Below are 21,551 nucleotides of genomic sequence, written 5' to 3' on the forward strand. Positions count from 1 at the left end.
ATCACCCTTTAGGGTACTTTCAACATGAGTGTGACAAGAGGTTTGAGTGAAATTGGTGGAAATGGGCATATGGTGCACTTCCCTTAATTTCCCCTTCATTCAGCACTTGAGACGATGAAAGCAGGTGTTTGTAAAGCCATGCGCTTTCCCCTCTTTGATCTTGAATTTCCCATGCCCCCTTCTCCTGATTGTGTTGAAATGATGTTCGGATTTGAATGGTTCGGACCTAACCGTCCCCTTCTTCTTTTGTTACAAAGGGGCGGCGGCCATGTTTTCCCAGCAGCCACAGGACCTGGTGGTGGTGGCAGGCCAGCCTGTGACATTGCCATGCACCATCCCTGGTTACCATGGCATAGTCCTATGGATCAAAGACGGCCTGGCGCTGGGAGTTGGCAGAGACCTCGCTGGTAAGTAACAGCATTTATCCCCTTGAGCATGTCACCCTGCATATCCCCATCACCCTCAGCTTCCTATATTAATTACACTCTATACTATAACTGTCATATTCAAATGGCCACTTTCTCTTATCTAAAGCCCCCACATGTCAGCATCCTAGCCTTTGCCAAATATATCACTCCACAGACAGGAGGTCTCATGTTAGTGTGTTACAACAGAAGAATTACATGATGTGTTATGAGAAACATCATTCATTAAATCACTCAACATGACCAAAACAAAATCTAAAAATGTATTTCTGTCTCCGTGTGTGATGCAGACCTAAATCTCTTGTATTTTTTGTTTGGCAGAGAAGCACAAAAATCCGAATGAAATGTGAAATCAATAGTGGCACTGGTCTTTCTCTGGTGCTTCAGGCTGCGAAATGGCTTTTTGAAGAGTGGCTGGCATCCTCTAATTACACTGCACCTCATGTATAATTGCCTTAATTGTTTAATTTGGAGTAAAAGTGACTACAGCACTGTCATTTAGTAGCCTGTTGTTCAACCAATCGAGACTTATGTATATTCATGACCTTGATGAATTTCAAGGAAGCACATCACTCCTCTAAATAAACATTTACAACCGTTGAAGCACTGAGCTATTGAATAGAAAAATCCATAAAAGCGTAGTAAGCATGCATCATTTACTGAAATGATCATTAAGTTCTCCCGAAAAAGCGATCCATTTGAAACTGTACACAGCACACTATACACAGTAGGGTGCATTATTCTATAAAAGGCATGATCTTTATTTTAGACATTTCTAATTTACCTTACATAGAACCCCTGCGTGACCTCAAAGAAATCTACAGTATATGACAATTTACATCCACAGACTATCCAACTGCTGCCGTTATTAAAACTCAAAAGCCTTGATAAGGAACGATTAAATCAATTATTTCACGTGAGATTGGGATTTCTTCTACCCTCTGACCTTTAATAATCGGAGGCCCTCCCTGTGGCCTATAGGTGGTCTGTAATTAAACCTCAGCGGCTGACAGAGCCCCAGTAAAGCCTTCCTATTCCCTCTTCAGGTTCTTATCAGGCCCAGGGGAGACTGAGAGGTTGCAGTAAACAATGGTCCCGCAGTCTACGAGTCTCTTTTGAAGGAAAAAGAGGAAGACAGGGAGACTACTTATGATTGCTAGAGATATAATTAAAGAGGACGGACGGAAGAGAGAGCACAGTTTTATTTACTGTCATGGTGGAGCAGACATGTAGAATTTGTTTTATCTACTTCGATTTTCATTGATTTTCGGTGGCAACAGGCAAGATTTTAGCTGGTTCCACTTTAAGAAGATGAGACAATCAAGAGGAAATCTCATTTCAACAAGGGAATATAGAGAACCATGGGTCACAATAGTCGAGAGGACTACAGTAGATCGACATTTAACAAAACATCTGTGAAGAGTTTGGCAGTCAAGGACACGATGCAGTAGTCCTTCTCCACAACCATTTATTTCTTCTTATTTGGCTGAACAATCAGGGCCAAGATGTAGAGTCGGAGTGATCTTTCTCTCTTAAATTGTTTAAAAGATGCACTGGCTTTTGTATGAGGAGGAATAGCTGCCCGCCTGGAGAAGATAGGTCGCTAAAATCAACAGTATGACACGGACAGGGGGCTGAGTGCCTTCTATTGAGACGAATGACACTTCTTCCAAATAAAGAGCTCCACAGCTGTTCTTTTTATCCCTCCTGCCTACATAAACAAGCAATGCAGGCGGTAGTAAAAGAGTGATGGTACATCCACTGCAAGATGCACACAATGAAAGGAAAGTGGCAGCTGTATACATAAAAACTGCGACGAATCAAATGTTGCATGGAGCATTTCAATAATATAGGTCTGCTCAGCTATTCATAGAAAGAAGCTGCGTCGGCAACGGTGTACTCCGCCTGGGACCTGTTTCCATTCACAGGAGCAGTGATTAAACCGAGAGCTCTTTCACCATTCAGAGCAAGAAATCATGGCACAAAAGCCAATGATTCCTATCTGTCCCCGAATTTCCAATTCGTTCCCTCTGGTGTCACGCGTTTCCACTCAAATTCAATAAAAGCAAAGTAGCCCCATAACCACTCAGAACATACCAATCAATGTCATGAATATGCATGGCAGAGAATGTATCTGCTACGCATGATGAGGGTGACAACGGACGGAGCAGCTGTAAGTGAATTCCCCAGGGGCACACAGTAGAGAAGGAAGTGTTTGTATACATTATGACATGCACTTGGGATTGAGGAGGATGAGTTCTTGAAAAGAGAAGCGGACAGACAGCAGAACGTTGCCAGCCAAGCATGCGCTACTCTTGCCTCTCGTGAGAGCGAATTGAATACTTGGTCACCTGTTCACAGCTGCAGCTAAACTATTTATATTCCCTGGTGGTTACACTGTGTGAAACATGTTCTAGGTGAATGCTATAAATCATTAGGCCACGCCTTAAGTGTCTGTATACTCACACACACACACACACACACACACACACACACACACACACACACACACACACACATTGACCATTGATCCAGCCTCAAGACAAATCCATTTCCCTCTGATGGATTCATTACTCCTTAATGGGCTCTATTTTACATTGTTTGCTTTGGGTAACACATTGTGTCTTTGAAATTCGCTGAGACCTAAGACCAATGGCCCGTTATAGGTACACATCACATGTGCAGAGGTGATCAGTCTTCATATGTGTGCCAGTTTAATTTAAGTCATATTGACCAAAAGTGTGATCGAGGTGCTTATAATAGGACAAAAACACATTACAATACGTTTCTATTGTTCGAAAATGAGATTATGATATTCTTATCACTACTACAATCCAACACAAATGACTTTTTCCTTTTGGACCCAGCTAATGCACAGAGATGAGACTGGAACAGAGCCATATCCTCACACAGCAACATTATTCTTAGTTTTGCCAGAGGCACAGATGAGGTAATTGGCCAGATCATCTGTTTGTGCAACAGAATTGTACATGGCTTATATCGCAACAATTAAAACCAGCAAAACAAAAGTGCTTTCTGTTTCTGGGGTATAGGTACGAATATGCTCGGAGGACCGGAGTCAACTCAAGGTCACGTCAACCAGAACGTGCAATAATCATCACCCTTGTGATCTGCAATGACATTATTGCATCAATGAACATAAAATAGAAGCAAAATGGTTCTCTGGGTGACCTTGTGCACATTATGATGCGTCCTCCATTTTAGGCATTATCCTGAGCATGAAAAAGCAATTTTTCAGCCAATGGTTATTAATGTCATTAGTAGAAGCTTTTAGTTGTGATCAAGTTTCTATTAACCCTGTTACATGTACAACCAGTGTTGATGAAGCCATCTCTCAGTGTAGGACACATTGTGGCACGTACTGTCAAATTCAATTTTATCTTATGTTTGACTGGTTTTCCTACAAAACATCCACTGGTGCAACTTCCTGTGCTCATGCTTTAGTTAAATTGCCACTAATTTTGCATCCACTGCTCCCCAGCTGTAATGTTTTTGTCCTTCGTCCTCCCACTGTATAGACCCTTTAAGATTAAAGGCTACACGTAGGAGGATGAAATGTAGAGTGGCTTAATCGGCTGTAACTCACCCCACCAGCATAAAATGAGGCCCACTTCACGCTCTATTACAGGCAACTGTATTCAATGAAGCAATAGTCAGTAATTGGACTTTGAGCATATGATGGGTTTTTGCAGTAGACAAATTCAAGGATTTAAAAGCTGCCCAGTCTGTTCCTTTTGGGCACTAAAACGTATTACCAGCCTGTAAAACCTTTACAGTGAGAGACTGGAGTGTTTGGGGATCTCTGAAGTGAACATGAGTCATAGCTGTTACTGGGAAATCAATATTTTCTTCCCCAACATTTGTTTGCAATGACCCGACAGTTGGATGGATACTGACGGACTTTCTGGAAAAGAAATGACAAGTCTGTTGAGTCTAAAGTGTGAAATTTCTTTTACAAAGCACACAGTTATAGAGGCTAAGTCTTGCTGCAAAATTATCCAATCCTATCCACTAGTCTCATCATTGATCAGTTGCTGAAGGACCACTAGAGGAATAAGCAATTCTCTGCTGGAAATCGGTGATATATTATGGAGTGCATTTTTATTTTATGAACAGAACTTTCATTTCATTCCACATGCTGTATCACCAATAATTAGAAAGATGGAGTGAGAGAAAAGAGAATATGGATCTTCAGAGACGAGCAATTCGAAAAGCATGAGAAATAACCCATAAAGCTTTCCAGTCAAACACATTCTTCTTCCTGCTTATTTGCCCTGGTGGGGGGGGGGGGGGGGGGATGAACTGCACAACACTCTCTCAATGCATATTTCGATGATAGTTAGGGGGATATCTTTAAAAACCTTCTCACTTGACTCGTGTGAAATGCCCAGGTCTCTTGGATATTGCTCTGCTTTCTGGCATTATTAAACTATAAATCATTTTACAGAGCAATGCTGAAACAACTCAAACTCTAGCTGCTCCTGTTTACGGCTGCAGTAAAACATCATTTTGCAGAATGCAGCAGCCTCCACAGCAGGTCATTAACATTGCCAGGAGTGCTATAAAAACATGTTTTATAGTATTCATGTTTTAATCTTGTACAAGAATGCATTGTGAGTAAATTAGCAAATGAACAATCAAAGACTATATGAACCTATAAAGTAATCTATAATATTCATCTGCTGACTGTTTGAATTATTTGGCTATGCAACTCAACTACTGCATGTAAGCCAATATTGTGTATTTATCTTGCGTTTTCCACCAATGTGTCTTTTAGTAGTGTTTCGCTGCTGTCATAAGTGTGCAAAGCTTTAAAATATGCAAATGAGGCCTATTTTGATTTTGAAGGTGATTAAAATGATTAATGTTTGCCCCGCAGGCTATCCTCGTTACACAGTGATTGGCGACCACGGTTCAGGGGAGCATCATTTGCGGATCCAACGTGTCGAGCTGATGGATGATTCTGTGTTTGAGTGCCAGGCCGTCCAGGCTGCCATGAGGTCCCGTCCTGCCCGCCTCACTGTGCTGGGTGAGTCCGAATTGAACACACACACAGAGTCCAAACAACACCACTGTTCTAGCGCCAACCGCCCCCGTTCGCTGAGTTTCAAAGCAACTCATGGTAAAAGGCTTCACTGGCGTCACTGGCTTCTCACTCTCTCATTAGTTTTTAAGTGTGTCATGTTAGTTTCGGAGTGCTTCTGAGGATTTAAGGGGTTTTAGCTTGTGTGCATCATCCCATAAATACTGGGCAGTAGCACTACCAGAGCTCTAGGGGCCCTAACAAAAGTGGTGCTTCACGACAATAAAAGTATACAGTACGTGTCCTTGTTCACTTCCCAATTACACAGAAAGTATGAGTATAGGTACACGCTCAAACAAAGGGGTTCACCTGCGGTCTTACTCAAAACATGATCAAATATCCACAGTAAAGCCTGAGAACAAAAGATATATTTTCTATTAAAACCATCAGAAAGGAATTAAATCAGTGCTCATATTTCCCATTTGGCACACTGTGTCAATATGACTAAGCTGTACAGACCCTTACATTTCCACTTTAATTTCCTTCCTCTGCATGCAGCCTCCATTTTCTATTATTACTACAAGCTTGAGAGGTTACTGGTTGTTAATTAAACTTTATTGGGTTATCATTCAGCAAGGCCATTTCTGCCTTATTGGGTGACACCGGCGCAATGGCTGGCTAAAGTCTCGTTCTTGGGCCCTTCAAGCCTCCTGCTGCTTCCTGTCTCCCTGCTGCCTCTCACAACCTCCCTCACTGGAGGATCGCAGGAATGATAGAGAGAGTCAATGACAGAGCAAAAGAGAACAAGGGAGACGGAATGAGGAGAAGAAAGCGCGGAGGGAGAGAGGGGCGTCTGCCATGCAGTAGCCTCGCCACAAGCGACTGATCCGCCTTATTGATCCAGCCTAATGAAAAGTGAAACTAACGATTTGTAGGGGAGCAGGCAGCAGGAGTAAAAAGAGAGAGGGGAAGACAAATTGCAGCATAGCGTTGCTCTGGCTGCCAAGCCCCCTGCAAATGGATATGAGTGAATAATTATGGATACTTCTGGAGCTGAAAATGCAACTGCACTTTCTTTCCTTACACTACTTGTTCAAATTTTTCGAAGTTTAGCTGCTCTGCGCTTTTCACAGAAACTTTGTCATTTTATCACAGTTTCAAGGACAGAATAATTGTTTCTGTTATTTCTTTCTGTGTTTTAGCAAGGTCAGTGTTTTTGATCAATTCTGCTGTTAAACTTAGGGCATTTTATGTTTCAACAATATCGCTAAACATAGTATTTAATGCCAATTTCTCGAGGCTTCAAAGTATCCTTATGAGTTTTCTTATATGTATGAAACTGCCATTTCCTTTCTTTCATGCAGGAACAGCTGCGATACACACCAGATGCAAAAAAAGTTTTTTGCTTTAATCCCCTTGACACTGTGCTTTCCAGATTTGGCAAGCCCTACTCTGACTACTCACAGTAATTACAACAAAGAAACAAATTGTTTGCAAATGCTTGACTTTGGAATGCAAGCGACGTGCAGCAGTTGGCCCTACTCTATTTAAATAACCAATCAGTAATGAGAAAGGGGAAGCCTATATTACCTATTTGGCTGATTGAGGGTAAGAGAGTTTATCACCCCCCCCCCTCCTCCCTACAAGCCCAAATAGAAGGTGTTTGTTTAATCCCCTGCTGAGCTAGCTGACTCCTGCATGCACTGCCAGGGAGAACTGCAGGGTGACACACACACAAGGTAATGGAGGAAATATATGCAAGGCCTGTGTCACTGCAAACTCCAAGCTGTCAATTACTTGCCAGTGGTGACAGAGTGTGTCTATCGACTTGGAAGACAGCTACAGCCCCACACACCTACGTGCACGCACACACACACACACACACACACACACACACACACACAAATACACAGGCATGTACACAATATGCTTACACACACAGACACACACACACACACGCTGACTGCCTTCTTCGAGCTGACAGCAGAATAAATCTAAAACTCTCCCCTCCATCTTTCATAACTCAATATCAGCCCAAACCCCTCCATGTGCCATACCAGAGGAACTTCTCTCCTCTTGACTTTGATAGGCTCGGAAATAACATAACATAAATATTTGCTAGCACATAGAGAAACCCCCGTATCACTGCCAAAGAACTCATACTCTGCTTTCCCTTTCACTGATTGGCTGATTTCATCCTTGAGAGCCTAACAGTTGGGTTGAGGCCGAGATGAAGCAGCAGTGACCTCACCTGAACAGCCCCATTTACAAGAAAGTGTTCCACTCATTTCAGCCAATACCTCAAGTGCAGCTGTGATGCGATTGAAGAGGAAAACACTTTACGTCAACACTTATAAACAATAATGAAGTTCCTTTATTAAAAAAAGAACTGGGAGCAAAATGGATGGTGAACTTCACCCTTCCTAGTGTTTGCACGGCCTGCCGGCTTACCCTCAGACGCCAAAGGAGAACCAAGGTCTTGTGAATTAGTCATGAAGGAAGGGAATGGAGGGTTTCAGGTCCAAAAAGACCCCTGAGGCTAATTATATCCCTTGCAGCAAGTTGGCATTGCTCCAGACCCTTGCTCTACTCTTTCTACTTTAGGATGGGGACTAGTAGAACAAAGGGAAAGGAGATCACCGTTGTTTGATTAAAGTGTCTGCCTGAAAAACTACTTTGTGGTGGTTTTTTTTTGTAAACCGGAAGCAAGGAAAATGTGTCATAACGTCAAAATGAAATGTGGTGCCATTTATTGACTCATCGTCGACATTTTAACACATCGGCTTCTGTCTCAGATGTTTTTGTTTCTCTTGTCTCCATCGTCCTTTCTCTCACTTTGTCTTTTATTTTCTGCATGACTCACCAAATCATCCCTAGTTAATGCAGAGACGTGGGTTTCTTTGGTTGCTAAATTATCCTAATTTTAACAGACCATGTTAAAGGATGCTCAATTAATGTACACTCACGTAAAACCTTGTAAACTGAAGTTTTAAAATTGCTCATCAGGTATTTACTTTACCAGCGGTAAACTCCGAAGATAACAAAGTGGTTACCTACTGTCACTGTACTTTTTAAATGCAGGTTTTCTCACATAATCTCACTGACAGCCCTTTAACTTTTGTCAGTTTATCCCGATACTCAAAGCATTGAGATTATTATTTTTTTAATAATGACAGGATTGCACAGGATGTGATTAAGTGTTACTTGTCAAACTGTGGTAAGGACAAGCGGGGGTGATCAGAGTTGTTTACTTTCGAATGCATTTTGATAATTACTGATCTCTCTGTTCCCATTCTGCCCAGTGAGATGAAGGTCATATTGTAGACCACACTCTTGAGATCAGGCAGAAGCTGGGAAATGCTTTAAAAGGTTAACCTTACTTAAAGCAAATATAGAAGGGTAACGATGCTTGAGAAGATATTTCACTAGCAATAATGCATAGCTGTCAGGGTCTGTAGTACCGTGTAATGTGGTATTAATTCCACAATGATAAAAACAAATACATTTATAGTCAAATTAATTTTATTATGTAGATCAATATATGTATATATATATATATATATATTATTATATATATATATATTAATATATATATATATATATATATGGAACAAACTTCGCAGTAACAAACTGTTACTGCACCAACTATTTCAGTTGTTGGGTGGATAAGAGATTCTTTTCCATTCAAACACATATTCTAGTTCAAGAGAGTAGCCGGGGAATATGTAAACCTTATCTTCCAATCCTTGGCTGCATTACCATCTGAAAGAGCCAAGGCTGATGTGGTCCAATGCGTCCCACAACACTCATGGTGTTACTTTATATTGGAACAGAGTAAATATAACAAGATCATTATTTGTTTTGGGAGTACCTAAGAAAATTGGCTGGTATTAAAAAAAATGCATCTTGTTAAAGGAAGAAATGCACAATCCCTTGTGTTTGGAACAAATGCAGATTGCACAACTTCAAACTCGATATTTTCAAGTAAAGATACAAACTTGATGTTTTATTGTTAATATCCCTGATTTAATTATGCTACATTTACATCAGCTCGCAACAGTTACATTTAATGAAATAAATGCATTATTTGTTTTCCATTTCATAACTGGGTTAGCATGTAGCAAAACATACAGTTAAGCCAAGTGATTTTAAATTGTGTCTGAAGACATTACGAATGTGTCTGTTTAATTATACATTAAGAGTTATTCATCACAATACTTATAACGTTAAGAGTGCATATGGGCACACTCATAGAAAGTGGTCACAAAATAATATTTATACACTTTATTACCGTTTTTAATGCATTCAGTGTCGTGTGAGTGGGAAGTAATATATGTTCCCTCTTTTTCTTCATAAACGTTATTGCTGCTGTGAGATGAGTCTTCCCGGCATGCTATTTAGTTCGCTTTGCATTCGAACCTATATCTGGCTCATTATGTTATTTCAATGACCTGTGTGTAGTCGTTACAAGGGATGCAATCTGGCAGGCATTCATAGACACAGTGTGATGCTGGTCTTCTGACAAACATAATTAATGGCATGCCATTTGAATGAGCCATTGTATGCAAGATATTTGTTTTCCCTTTCCTGCATTGTTAATGTTTAGGACCCACGCTTCAGCAACACATTCCACATACACAAAAGCCCAAGGGTATCTTTTGTTATTGCTATTTCCAATTGCCAAAGCTGAATCAGCCATTTATTTGGCTAAGTCTGACTTCATTATTTCTCAACGATCACACTGGCATCCTTGTTAGTAATGCGTGTGGACTTTGAGGGCAGGGTATAGAAAACAATAAAAAATAGCTACAATACTGAGGAATTAGAAGTTGTTGTGCACAGATTATGTTCCGCACAGTCCACGAATGTGTATTTTGTCCGAAGCGCTGTCCGTGGTGCTAGCCCTGTTCTCAACTGAGAGTGTGTTGTTTCACTGCTAAACCAGTGATGCTCTTCACAGCGAGTGGGAAATGATGGGTCTGTAATAAGAGACATTATTCGCAACTCCTGGCCTGACTATATAACAATAACTCCAATTTGGCTGTTGTTGTTTCTTGGGGGGAAAAAAATGTTATGCAAAGAAGTAATCTCCTCTGTTGTCTATTCACCTGCGCTATTATTATTTTTGGGGCATGCAGCATTTTATCGAAGTTGAGTTTCAGGGTAGCCTCTGTAGTGTTTGCGTTGTGACAGCTCAGCAGGGCTAGAAGTAAGTTTAGTCAGTCTGCTGTTTCAGGAGTGGTGTTGTTCTATACCTCTTTTTGACTTGCAATAGCTGGTGGCTCGATGCACATGTCTTTGTCTTCTCTTTATTTCATCATTTAAGGTCATAGAAAAGTCATATCCCAAGTCCTCTAACTGAGTGGTGCCGATGAAATTGTGTGTGTACTGTATGTGTGTGTGAGCCAATTTCAGAGACACTCCAAAAAGTAAAAAATACATTTTAAAAAAAGCAGCTGCCTCGCGTGTAAATAACCAATTTGTCTTATACAAAAGTTAATTTCGGTCTAGCCAAGCATCTCAATCAGAGTATAAGAGAGAGATAAGGTGTCCTGAACGGCAGTCATTCTGTGAGAAAATATGGCTCATGCTTACTGTATGTTTTTCTGCCATTTAGTCAGAAACAGGAGATGGAATGATAACTGCATCTGTGATATCAGGGAGGCTGTGAACAGGTGCGCTATTATCGTAGACAGACTGTATGTATGATGTTTTTATCTGCTCAGAATTGCGACAGGAGGAGAAATGACACGAATACATCTGTGCTTTGCAAAACAACAACTGTGTACAGGTGCTGAGCTGATTTGAATTCACACTGCATCGTGAATAGGCTTGTTTCAGCTAACTGTAATTGTTGTTAGCGAACTAATGATTGGCGTTGAGAAAAATCTGGAGCCACGGGGGCTGATAATTGGCAGAAACTTGAAATAAGCACTTTATTATTTCTAACTGTTTCACACACAATCACACACGCACACTTACATACATATATAGTGCAACACAGCCGGTTGGTGAGCAGCAATGTCAGCACCCTCCCAATCTGTGGAGAGCAGCTTCTTGGGCTGCACACGGCTGCGCTGTGAAGGAGCAGGCTCTGCACGTTTCTGACAGCTCCGGCATCTTCCCCACTCCTCATCTCACCATCATCCTTCCATCCCTCCATTTTATTTGGCACCGCTTATTCGGTAGATCGCAACACCCACACAACCAAAGGATGCGCACATTTAGATCTAAACAGTGTTTCAATATATTTGTGCCGTCGGTCTAAGAGATCTTCATGAGAGCATATTTTGTACACACATCATACGTAGCTCACATAGTGCACTAAATCAAAATATTCTGTGTGTACCCCTGCCTTTGAATCTTCTCTTGCTTTCTTTCTCTACTTCCCTTTCTTCCACTGTTGTTTTGTATACATGTTGTACAGTCTGCCATACTGTTTGTGACTGCCATCTGTGATCCTGTTTGATACAGTAAAGTGGTTTTGTGTATTTCTCTCACTTTCTTTTTCATTCATTTTCTCATCCTCTTTCTCTTCTATTGTGTGTGTGTGTGTGTGTGTGTGTGTGTGTGTGTGTGTGTGTGTGTGTGTGCTCACACATGGCTCCGGATCATCTGGCTTTCAAACAGATGTACAGTGACAGGATTTGAAGAGGGCCAGTGATTTGGGCCAGTGAGCCACGCATGCTCCTGCATCCACCTGCGCTGGGTATTCCTTTTCTCTCCCTTTTGCCTTCTTTTGTCTATCTATCACAAACTCTGCAAGCTGTCGCGATGGCGTGACAGGCGGCCCGTGCAAGCATCCCTCTGAAATAGACAGGCAAGTCAGTGAGCTCATTGTTGTTCAGGACACGTCTGCTGAAGCACAGCGCTACAACAGCTACACATTGCCAGCCTTGCTTCCCCTACACCATCCAGCCTCCTTGTGAGGAGCCCCTCACTCATTCATTCGCCTCCAAATTGCTTTTTCTCCCTGGCTCGCGCTCCTGGAAGGCCGGGGCGCTCGCAGGATTTCATCGGCTGCTTTTGAGCAGTTCCCCCAATATTGGTTTGGCTCGGAAAGCCCAGCAGGTTCACTAGAAGCAACACCTGGTGTTACCAGACTGAAGAGGACTTCTCTGCCAAGCTTTCCCTCGCATAAAGTCAAATTTTATGTTTGGGCAATTTTATGTTTGGTGTCTTGGGAATTATACGTGTTAAGGGACAAAAGGCAGCTTTACGACCCCCAGGGTTTATTCAGGCCCGTCTTGGAGGTGACGGACTTACCGCCTTGCACTGTTGAGTTAATTACACATCAATATGCCTTGGTCTCATTTATGGATATCTTTGATTATGCAGTAAAAGGAAATGATCTCACTGAAGTCCAGGCTTTCTGACATCACTGTGTCTTTTTGACTGAGGTGACCAAGGTGGGGTTTGTAGTCAGATATGTCTAGCATTGGTAGATTTGCAGAAATACATACATCTTATCTCATATGTGGTGAGGTAATGGAGCTCCGTAAAATGTTACCGCCTTAAAACTAAATAGTGGATTTACCAATCTTAGGGACTGCGATGGGTTCGTGTTAATTGTGATGGACTATGATGGATTTGGATTTATCCCTCAAACAAAGAGTAAATTACAGCTTAAAACCCATCATTACATCTATGATCGAATGAGGTCATGGGTCAAAGTAACTTCAACAAACTCTTTCAAATGATAAAAGTAATGAACTGTCTGTTTCTTCCGGCTATCTTTAAGTCTTTAGTTGGAACCGCACGCCTTAGGTTTTTGATTAATACAGAAATGAGAAAAAAACTCTTACGTGATTGATCTGCTTTTAGTCATCTTTGATTTGTATGAAACCTGAAATCACTGAAATGCCTGAGAATGTCGGTGTCTGTGCGTATGCATGAAGGAAGAGTCCATGTCTGTGCACAGAGAATGCAAATCTGGAAAGTGTTGAAAGAGATTACATTATTATCCCTAAGAAGAAAGTAGTGAGTGGAGCAGGGTTTGCAGTGAGTCAGCCCTGTAATTAAAGAGGAGCGATCAATCTGTACCACTGACCACACTACTTATGCCAAGTCCATCGAATGGCTGCAGTAAAGAGCTAATTTAGAACCATTAGGGACTGCCGAGTTTGCAAACAGCCCAGTAATGATGATGGCTGATTCAAGTTCAAGGCTTGGCCTCTGTATAACTGTCAGACCTGACAGTCATAAGGCAGAATCAGTGGAAGATCTTAGACGAAGAGAAAGAGCTAAATATCTATTACATTTTTTTTCCTAGTCGAAATTTGTATTAAATGGTTGTTGGGTTATTGGTCAAACCCTCCAGTTTCTTCAGCAGACATAAAGGCTTTGACCTGCCGAGAACAAGAGCTCAAAAGCTTCCTCTTTTACCAGACTATTGTGTAATCATGTCTAACTGCCTTTTTGTCTTGGTGAGAGGCTTTTCTCTACGTTCTTTAATGATGGGGATGTGAAAAAGATGCCAAAGGAGCACAAGCCGAGAGCCTTGCACACGTGCTAGTTACACAGAAAACAATTTCAGTCCAGACTGTCAGAAAACTGTCTTCACAGTGGCCCCCTCTGCATACAGTAAGACCTCAAACACAATGGAGGACAGAGATACAAAGGTATAAATGCTGGATGAGGCAGCCAGCCATGTCTGTCTTCTTCCTTGTCTGCTCCAGTGTCTTGCTGGCAGGCAGCCCTCCAAGGGGACATGACCTGAAAGTGTGACAGTGCTCAGTTTGGTCTGCCTGTGACCTCTCTGTCATGTAGCTCCAGTATGCGCGTCATCATAAACCCCCCTTGCATCTTATGCTCTGACATCCCTCAATGGAAAACGCATAGGTGAATAACAGTAGACAACTGAGACTATAAAGGTCACATAGTGACCTAATGAAACGGTCTGCGAGAGTATAACCTTTCATCCCCGTTCATTAGTGGCGTCACCTTCTGAGGAAGCAACTATTTATAGACACCGGTATGTAATAATATTTGTATCGGAGGAATGTTTACTTTGAGAGAGAGCAATGAAGCCTCTGTTATCTCTGAGAGTTGTATGCATAGATTGTGAATAAGAAGTGGACTTGATCACATTGACGTGATCCATTGGTTCGTGGACTGACATTTTGAATCCTCGAGTTCATCATTTTGGCCATCGCCATCAAGACGGTGAAGCTAAGTACAACCAAACACAGAATAAGACATTTTTCGGTGAGCAAAATGGTTACGATGGTCTTTCATGGAGTGACAACTCCAAGGGTTAAAGTTGTAAGACCAATATGATCAATCACAAGGTAGCCACGCCCTATAGCATACACTGCTTTATTGCTTATTACACTAAATGGAATCATAATTTACTAAATGAAAATCACACTGTACTTAAGAAGACTTGAAACTATAAATTCAGACCATAAACTCATGTTTACAATGTTTACTGAGGTAATAAATCAAGTTAGAAGCAGCAGCATGTTTTTATAGACTTCTATACAACTGGACTTCTTACAGCGTTCAGGCCCTGCTGGGCATTATAAAGAATGCAAGTTTAAGGTACTTCCGCATTGGCGTCACTTGTCGGACTTGGAGGTTGCCGCCTGCTTGTAAGCAATACGAGGAAAATCTCCTCAAGTCACGGCTGAGTCCTATCAGTCACATACTGTCAGACTATTCTTTCTAATCTCCCCCTCTCCATAAAAAAAAAAAAAATGTTGTGGCCGCCGTATACCCTTGACATTTAATTAATGCTTCAGTCATGTGTGCAAGAGAGCCCTGACAGCATGCCAGTAACACTGGATTTTTGCAATCAACTGTCACAGCGCTATCACTGATCCTCAAATGTTCTTCATTTTGTTCCATTCAGACAAATGGGAGAGCTGTTTGAGATTCCCGGCACATAATGCTTTCACATGCTCCCTGTCTCATTTGCATACCATGCAGTAGCTCTCGTCTTAACACAGGAATACACTAGTGCGATCTCCTTGACCTTGTTTCCAATTGCTGATAAAGGACCAGAAGGTGACCACATTCTCACCAAGATTCCTTCTCACTTGCCTAGATCAGCAAACTGTGTTGTCTGATCTGCAAGTGCTGACCTAAGATTCTTCTACCTCTCCCAACCCTCCGCATATTAATGAAGACCAGATGAAAGGGAGCCCGCCAGAATAAGCACTCAAATCCACGATAGAAACTAGTGAATGGGGATTTTTTTTTTTAATTGCAGATTCACTGGTCCAGCTGGTTAGAGATATTAGTCAAGACTTCACTGCACCCACACTGGTCTGATTCAGTCCTTGGTCATTTTAAATGTGTTGTGCTGATGGGTATGCTGTCTGATAAATTGGACAAACAAATGTTTCCCATGTTTTTTAGTCTGTATTTCTTTTATTTTGTAAATTAGAAAAGGTTTTAGTCATAAGAGCAACAGACCAAAATGCCACCCCCATGCACTAATTAACTAACAGCACTTGAAGACTAAGATGAGCTTATCTGTGACGAAGATCTGCAGTGTGATGTTACAATAGATGACCAGTCTCAATGTGTTGCTCCACTCGCGCTGTATGTAGACTATGACACTATATATTCATTTGTTTAATAGATTTAAATATACATCTAATAGTTGCAATCCTCAAGATTTCAGTCCCGGTTGATTTGGTGACACCAGTGGTTACCGTAATAACAGAAATAGCAGTTTAATACTGCAGCAAACACTCCTTGAGCAGCTACTTTGTCAGAAATACAGCAACATGGTGTCTGTTTACAGTGCAACCAAACAAACTCACATTGTTTTAATAACAAATTTGGATAAAAATATGTGCAGCTGTAAAACAGCATATTAAGGCCATTGTAAGTCAAAAATAATAATGATGACAGAGCGGGGGGGGGGAGAATAAAGAAGAGCAAGATAGATGCAAACAGGCTTACATATAACAAACTATGTAGAACGTAAATACATTGAGAGGCTATTTTTGAAAAATGCCAACCATAAATAGCATCAATAACACTGTTTGATTAGATGAAAGTCTTAAGGATTCTAACTTTAAAGTAAGTGCAGTTTTCTAACTCTGAGATCAGAATACGTTTTGTTTGGTAATTTTAAAAACCCATTTAGAGCAAATTAAAACTGACTAATGTAAAGTGTTAACAAGATTTCCTGTCAGTAATTTAAATGAATAGTGAACAACATTGAATATGTGACACTATGCTCTCATTCATATCTACCAGAAAAGAGCCCTTTTATACTTCATCAACAGTATCCCAATTACATCTTCTCTCCTTGCATTCATCTCAGTTCTGTTTGACAGCATACCTCCAGCCCATTATAACCTTCCTTCCAATCATGATGCTTTTGCAGGGGAATATGGCAGCTGCCTGCAGCCTTTGATTTCGTCTTGTCCCAGATCTGCATTGTAATGAGCACTCAGGTCAATCAATAATTCACTGCAGTTTCAGTTATGAAAAATGAAGAAAAAAAAAAAAAAACAGATCAGCTCATTGGTAAAACAGGAAAATGACTTTGATCAGTGGCATGGAGAAGCGCATATAGCCGTTGTGAGGCTTTCTTCTAGAAGGGAAGAAATGGGGGATCAAATGCATCTGAGGGGGGTTATACATAGATTGAATCACTTGTAATGCTGACATTTCTGTGTTTATTGTATGTATAGGCGGAATCTCATCTGCGTTGATTGATGGCAGAGTTGATTGTTATTTAGAGAGTCAAGCTGTGGCCTGTGCAAAGCTTTTCGTGCCTCAAACCGCACCATCTACTTTAGTTTCCGAGTAAGTAAAGGGTAATCTGTTTCTCACTGTGAAGTCATTACCTTCCCCGAATGACTTCCCACACATGTGGTTTTGATTTTCTGAAGAAAAATAATTTGTATAAAAACCCAAATGCCGTCCGTTGTTGAGCACTCTTATTAAATGGGAATTGACTGTGTGATGAGGTTAGGTGCCATGCAGTGAAATCCTTGCAGGTGCCATTTGTCTTATGTGGTTCAGACTTCCTGATTCACTATGTTGTGTGGAAAAGCAATATATCAGACTGATAACTGTATGTTGAAACGACAATAGTGAAGTCCTTACATGCAAATAACATTCTGCACTCAGGAAAATGTATGCACATTACATATTGAATGATAACGTAATTTAATATCTACATACGTCCACATAGTTTACATGAATTGCACAATCCGTAGTGGTTAATAATATGCAACCCATTCCTTATCCTATTGTTATCATTTAGCTAATGCCCTCTCTTTCCCTGTGTCTTTATCGTTAGTTCCCCCAGAGGATCCAGTCATCAGTGGAGGGCCGGTGGTGAGCCTAAGGGCGGGTGACCCCCTCAATCTGACCTGCCATGCTGACAATGCCAAGCCGGCAGCCTCAATCCTCTGGATCCGCAACGGAGAGGTCCTGAATGGGGCCATGTACTCCAAGGTAAGCATAGAGGTGTGTGGGAGAGGGTTACATGGTGGCTGTGCTTTCTATCTCTAGACCAGTGTGTTTTTATCAAAGTAACCTGAGATAAGGAATGAAGACACCTGTCACGTTACATTTTTTGCATGTCTTCCTTTGCTGTAAATAACTGCTGCAAAAGTGCTTAACACCCGTGAGATGTTTCGGAGTGACTGCTTGAGTCATCGGTGGGCGTTTGCCTCAACATCCAAACTGTTTTTTGAAATGAAGTCCCTTGAAAATCCAGGTTGTGTTTTGATTGCAAAAAAGAAAAAAGAAAAAAAAAGATTTGTCTGGCCTTTTTCCCCAGTAAACAAATCAACTCAGACAAGCAGATGGCGAGATCGGGGAACTATCAGTGACTTCACGTTTCTCTCTGTTTTTTTGATCTCCTCCTTCAGTGGCATTTGTCTCTCTTCATGTTCCCAACCTGTTATGAAATCCACTATGTCACTTTCCATGCCGGAATCTGCCCGAACGTTTTCACGGAGAAGTCTGATTCTCTCTGACAGATCACGTTCCCACTTTTGATGCCATTGCACACAGTCGCCGCTGTTTATGCCAGCCGAGTGGGGTGATCTCCTGACCCCATGGACTCTTGGCTGGTATTCACCCTCAAGGCTAATCATGCAATCCATGCTGTCATGTTCTATTTTCTATTTAAACAAAGGACCTAAAGAGATCAGGCACTTTAGAGCACTAACACCTCCCCCGCCTTCCCTCACTCCCTGCGCTGCCTCATCCCATTATCGGCTTTTTTCAAAGAGCAGATAAATGTCATTGATTGTACGGGGGTACGGCACCAGGCCGATTTGAATAAAGCGATTGCTTGAGGTGCCGCTTGCTAATGGTGGGCGGAGAACACGTTTCCTGTCTTCACTTCCTTTCAGAGCGAAGGCAGATATGAGGACATTCTGTGCTGGTAGCTGATGGATGTTCACATGTCTGCTCAGAACCCAAGCATGTCCCTACCATTAAAAAGCAATGGGTTGGAATAAAGGAAGATGAGTGTTTTTTTGGGAGGGTCCAAACAGCAGTAGGGGGACATTTTGTAAGCATAATCATCTGCTCTGATGGTCTTCCCATGTCCCGCAGATCAAGAGGACTAATGAGAGCAGATGTGGTGGAGGATTCACAAAAATGGCTTTCCTGATGGTGTCATATCTAATGATAGTTCTGACCCAAAGATAATTTCCCACTAAGGCCTGCACAAGCTCATCTATATGACCTCTTAGGAAACTATTTACTGGACCAGTGGTTTAAGAGAGTGTATGATTAAGGCTATCGCTTAGCAAAAATATGTGTCGGTTTTACCATATAAGAGAGTCACTGAATTGCACAGCTTATCATTAGTGAGGGTAGCTTTCAAAGGACAGAACTTTAATATATTATGTAGGGGGGCTCTCCAAATAAATATGTGGCAGAAGCTTTTCACTGTAGGGTGAATGGTTCAAATTCCAAGACTAGCTGTGAAAATGTGGGCAGAGGAAATTAATGAATAATGTTCTCTCTTCCCTCAAACACTCATCTCCCATCTGCTCCAGTGGAGCTGCTCAGTGGCAAACAGCAAAGGACTGTTTGCAATATGCAGCCTCCGGGTCTGAGCTGTGGTTTGGAGGTGTGCACACTTGCTGTAAGAGGCGTTTGCACTGGAATGGTACAACAAATTATTTGAAAAAAAAACTGATGCATTCTCCTCCCCAATCTGCTACATTTTTTTTCCTGAATGCTCTGGTGGAAAGCTGAGAGGTGAGCAGGAGACTGGGGAGTTATCTCAGTGTTGGGAGGTTTAAAAAAAAAAATAAAAAATAGTGACATTTGTATGAGCTGTTCTTGCTGGCAAAGGCAGAATAGTGCTTTTTTATTGTACATACCCTCTCAGCTTTGCAGTGAAATGGCGTTGCTTTTTAACATCTGATAAAGTTTCAAAAGTTTACATGAAGCTGATACTATTGATGGATATTATTTTCAGCAGGAAAAAAATTATTATCGCTTTTCCAATCCTAGGTCTTCGCTATTTTTCCACCCCTCTGTCTTACAAGTGCTCAAAGCAGACGATACCTACCTCTCAGTTTCATAATGTTTCTCTCTACCTTCCTTGATAGGAGTTCTTTGTTATTGGAGCTCTTTATTATATTTTAATCGTCGCACCCATTTGAGTAATAGGAAGGGGAAATACTGACAAATAAAGTTACTCAATTAAATCTGAGTGTTCATTAAACATGTTCACTTTTATTCTTTATGAGATCTATATGGTTTCCCCAGCAGCAGAGGAGAATATTAAGTCAATGAGCTTTGTACTTCCAACATTAATATAATTCATTGTGCCAGTTTTAAAAGATCTCAAATGATTTTGGCAAGCTAATTAACCTTATTCATTTAGGATTTAAAATAAAATGTATGACATGAAATATAAATCACTTGCTTTTAACAACTTTTGAAATTATCTTCTGAGGTGGGTTATGTTAAACAAAAGAAACCTCAGTGACCAAAGTAAAAAAAGGCATATTTTCCCTTCTGCATAAACTTATTGTACAACGTAAAAGCAATCAACTGTTTTAGTGAAATAACCCTTGTGTCGACCAGAATTATGACTAATTGAATACAACCCAGAGATACATTTAATATCAAATCAAAGGTGTGTTGGATGGGTGAGCAAAATATTAATGATGTATGAGTTATTAGATTTTGCTTACTTGGAAAATTCGACACAATCCCTGCGGGAGGTTTCCATACATCTCATAAAACGTTGGTCCCAATTCATAGTTATATTTAAAAAAAGCTTTATCATGTGCAAATATCTGAAATACATTCATCAAGACATTCTACAGTGATTTATTGGCCTGAAGACATTACAGCCACTTCCAGCAAACATGTGTATTACTGTGGAGTAGTACAATATTCTATCCACTCTAATATTAACAAGAGTTTACAGGATATGGTGAATATATGCTGTGAGGTTTCTAACCTGCTATTTGCTAGTGGTGACTCATAACTCACTCCATTAGCAGTGGAATGTTTTTTTGGTATGCACGTTGTAATCCAAATCATTTTTAAACTTGAATTCATGGATCAGCAGCACTGTTCAAATAGGTGAGTGGAATAAAGGTTACAGTGCCCGTTTAGGGCTAACAGTGAATTAGCTTGGCTGGCAACACATCAAGTGTTATTCAGTAGATAATCCATTTGGTTCAGCCGTATTTTTTAATTAGTAGATAACCCTCCTGTTAAATGAAAGTTGAGCTTGCCAGTTATAGCGTTAAGTAAAGCTAGCTTAGCTATCGTTATGTTGCGACAATCTGTCTCAATATAAAAGCCACAGTGACAAATAAGTATGGCACCGAAACATGATTCAAAAATGTGATAATGGCAGAGAGATGATGTAAATAAGCACAGCCCATACCAAGATTAAAAGCCAGCAAATATCAGACCCACATTCAACAGGTTGTCAAAAAGAGAGCGCCAGTGGGATGTCCTTGTTGCACAGTTTATGTTAATCAACTTGATAAGCAATAGGTTGGCTTATTGATGTGTGTTTTTTTTGTCTCTTTACCCGCTTTCTTTACCAAGCATCATACCTTGAAAAAAAAAACTATTTCAGTGTCAGTCTTGTTACTTTTTCCATTCCTCTCACAGCG

The 21,551-nt window shown here is 40.9% G+C and overlaps 1 protein-coding gene across 1 annotated transcript in view; it reads left to right on the forward strand.

Moving 5' to 3' along the window:
• Positions 1-21,551, forward strand: part of kirrel3b (kirre like nephrin family adhesion molecule 3b) — a 152,512-nt gene that overhangs the window by 93,211 nt on the left and 37,750 nt on the right. Inside the window, exons 2-4 of the mRNA XM_076100965.1 lie at positions 258-407; positions 5,326-5,475; positions 17,738-17,907. Of these exons, the coding sequence (XP_075957080.1) occupies positions 258-407; positions 5,326-5,475; positions 17,738-17,907 (470 nt within the window). The remainder of the gene's footprint in view (positions 1-257; positions 408-5,325; positions 5,476-17,737; positions 17,908-21,551) is intronic.

This window comes from Anarhichas minor, unplaced genomic scaffold (assembly GCF_050575085.1).
Source record: "Anarhichas minor isolate MPS153535 unplaced genomic scaffold, ASM5057508v1 ptg000026l, whole genome shotgun sequence".
Lineage (NCBI taxonomy): Eukaryota > Metazoa > Chordata > Actinopteri > Perciformes > Anarhichadidae > Anarhichas > Anarhichas minor.